The sequence below is a fragment of the Mycetomoellerius zeteki genome, unplaced genomic scaffold (genome assembly GCF_001594055.1).
Source record: "Mycetomoellerius zeteki isolate Tzet28-1 unplaced genomic scaffold, Tzet1.0 C4478147, whole genome shotgun sequence".
In the NCBI taxonomy this organism is placed as follows: domain Eukaryota; kingdom Metazoa; phylum Arthropoda; class Insecta; order Hymenoptera; family Formicidae; genus Mycetomoellerius; species Mycetomoellerius zeteki.
Genome location: NW_017255885.1, coordinates 1 through 3,091, shown reverse-complemented (window position 1 = coordinate 3,091; position 3,091 = coordinate 1). Strand labels below are relative to the sequence as shown.

Genomic DNA, 3,091 nt, shown 5'->3' with positions numbered 1-3,091 from the left:
GAATTCAACAACACTAGCTAAAATGATTAGTAACATAGTTAGCAGAGAAATTGACAAAAGGTTAGGTAACCAAACTGATAAGGATAAAGAAAGGAAAGCGAACCTGAAAGATAATCCGAATAAGGATCCAAAAAACTCTAAAATGGGAAAGCCCCGAATTATCTCGGTCATAGAGCCAGAGAATAGGATAGAAATTCATCGCGTAAGAGAACCTGAAAAGTCCATAGTATCAAAGGAAGAGACTTGGTCCCGTGTTCTCGGTCGTCGAGAAAGACAGAAAATTAAAATGGACACGAAGAAGAAAGAAGAAAAGAAAGGAAATAATGATAAGAGGCCTGCCATTCCAAATACGAGAAGGGTCCCGCGCATAGCCGCTGTCCAGATCAGTTGCTGTGAAGGCGTGCAATATGCCGACGTCCTGAGGATAGCTAAGGAGAAGATTGACATCGACAAATTGGGAATCCCAGAAATACGACCTAGGAGAGCCAGAACCGGTGCCTTGTTACTGGAAATTCCTGGCAAAGATGGAGCTGCCAAAGCCAATGAACTGGCGGACAAATTAAAGGAAGTACTGCTAAACAACCGCAATGTACTCATTTCTAGGCCGGAGAAAATGGCGGATATGAGAATAAAAGATCTCGTTGAATCAATGTCAAGGTCAGAGATTATTAGTAAAATCGCTGAGATCGGAGGCTGTAATAGTGATTGTATTAAGGCAGGTGAAATTTCCCAGTCATTAAATGGGCTGGGTTCATTAATCGTGAAATGCCCACTCGCTGCTGCCAAGATAATTACTAATTCAGCGAGAATAAAAATAGGTTGGACAGCGGTAAGGGTTGAGCTTCTTCCAGAAAGACTAGCTCAATGTTACAGATGCCTAGAAATAGGACACGTGAGAGCGTAATGTAACAGCAATATAGATCGGGGGTCCACCTGTTATAGATGTGGAGGAATAGGACATCCAGCAAGAGGTTGCAACAACCCGGTCAACTGCATTGTGTGCGCCAGTAGAGGGAGGAGATCGGATCACAGAATGGGGGGTGTTGCCTGCAAGATTAAAACGGAGAAAGGAACGCCAGCCCGTAAATTAAATGTGAGCACTCGTATGACCTCCACACCTATGGAGGTGGAAGCTGCGGAACCAGGCCTGTCTCAAGTAACTGAGCCGCAATCTAGATATTCTAGGGAAGGAAGTGTAATTAAATCTATGGAGAAATGTAGAATAGAAACTCCGGAGATTAGTAAAATAGTAGAGGTAGCACCGACCCATGAAGTGATGGAAGTGGTTCAAATGGATGATACTATCCCTATGGAATACCCGGTTGATGGAGAACCATGGATACAGGAAAAAACTACTGTGCAAATTAGGAAGACGGAATTGACTAAGGACAATGTCAAACAACATTCTCCAAATTAATATCAACCACTCTAGGGATGGGCACGATATGATGCTACAGCGGATGGCAGAGGGAGACTTTGCACTGGCGGTCGTGTCGGAACCGTATATGATACCGCAAAATAATCCGATGTGGTACACAAATGAGAATAAAACGGTGGCTATAACTTGGAGGAAAACTAGACATCCTCTGGTATGTGTCCCTATTGGCAGGGGGAAACACCACGTGACAGTCAAATGGGGGGACACTATGGTGATTGGTACGTACCTGTCTCCCAATATCAGCTTCTCAGAGGTGGAAAGGGCGACTGAAGAGATGGAGAGAAGCGTGTGGTGCCATCATGATTCCCCTATCCTGATAGGCGGCGACTTTAATGCCAAGGCAGTGTTGTGGGAATCTCCCAACAACGAATGTAAGAGGCACGTTCGTTGCTAATTGGGTACACAGCATGAACTTTATATGCTTAAACCAGGGCGGTAAGAGTACGTGCATACGTAGCTCGGGAGAATCTATAGTTGATTTGACTTTTGCCAACCAGAAAGCTGCAGCTCGGATCTTGAATTGGGAGGTTTCAAATCTGGAAAGTGCCTCAGATCACAGGTACATAGAAATATCATTTGGCAAAACAAATCTTCAAATCCAAAAAGAGAAAATGCCGAATCAGAGAAGATGGGCTGTTAAGAAGCTAGATGAGGACTTACTTAGGGCTGCGATCATTGTGGGAAGTTGGAATAACCCAAATCAACCAGTGGACATAGAAATCAGCGTGGCTAATCTACAGAAGATGGTGTCGGATGCCTGCGAGACTGCCATGCCCAAATCGTCTCCTAGATCTGTGAAGGCTATGCCCTGGTGGAATGATGAACTTTCGCAATTGCGGGCGATAGCCACAAGGGCAAGAAGAAAACTAAAACGTTTTCGAAGACAGGAAAATTTAGACGATCAGCTAGAGAGAGATCAGAGAATCGGTGAATACAAGGAGGCCAAAAGGGCGCTTAGTAAGGCTCTAAGGAAATTTAAAGCCCTAGCTTGGAAGGATTTCGTTGGTACCCTAAACGAGAACCCATGAGGTCGCCCGTATCAGTCGGTGATGGGGAAACTACGGAGGTGGACCCCACCTTTAACGGAAACGCTGGAAGAACCTATATTAAATAGGGTATTAAAAGGCCTTTTTCCTCCACCAGCCGAGGACTTAGAAGAATGGACAGAGCCACCACTCCCAGAAGAGGGATATAAATCTTGGCAAGAGAGCTTTAAGGTCACAACAGATGAACTGAAGTCGGCGGTCAGGAGGATGGTTCGGAAAAATGCGGCTCCTGGCCCTTGTGGTATTCCGGCCAAAGTATGGGCAATTATAATCACGGAACTGGAGCTGGAAATTAAGAGTCTGTTCTCGGAATGCCTCAAGAAAGGAAGCCTACCTGCAACGTGGAAAACGGCAAAATTGGTTCTCCTGAGAAAAGCAGGAAAACCGGAAGACCAACCCTCGGGCTATCGGCCAATCTGTCTGATAGATGACGAGGTCAAAATTCTTGAAAGGATAGTTGCGGATAGAATAACCAATCACCTAAATGGAAGAGGTCCAAACCTGAGTTCAGCCCAATATGGTTTCAGACGCGGAAGGTCAACTGTTGATGCCATCTTAACAGTTAGAAAGTTCATGGAGGTAGCCTTCGAAGAAGGACAGGTGGTAG

General features: G+C 45.2%; 2 protein-coding genes across 2 annotated transcripts; both read left to right on the top strand.

Annotated features, from left to right (window-relative positions):
• Nucleotides 1-22: 22 nt before the first annotated feature.
• On the top strand, nt 23-904 carry LOC108729740 (uncharacterized). Its single transcript, XM_018459024.1, has 2 exons — nt 23-246; nt 358-904. Exons 1-2 carry the CDS (start codon nt 23-25, stop codon nt 902-904), a joined length of 771 nt encoding a protein of 256 aa, XP_018314526.1.
• Nucleotides 905-1,460: 556 nt separating this feature from the next.
• On the top strand, nt 1,461-2,466 carry LOC108729668 (uncharacterized). The gene is made up of 2 exons (XM_018458897.1): nt 1,461-1,820; nt 1,870-2,466. The coding sequence occupies exons 1-2, from the start codon at nt 1,461-1,463 to the stop codon at nt 2,464-2,466; spliced, it is 957 nt and encodes a 318-aa protein (XP_018314399.1).
• The last annotated feature ends 625 nt before the right edge of the window (nt 2,467-3,091 follow it).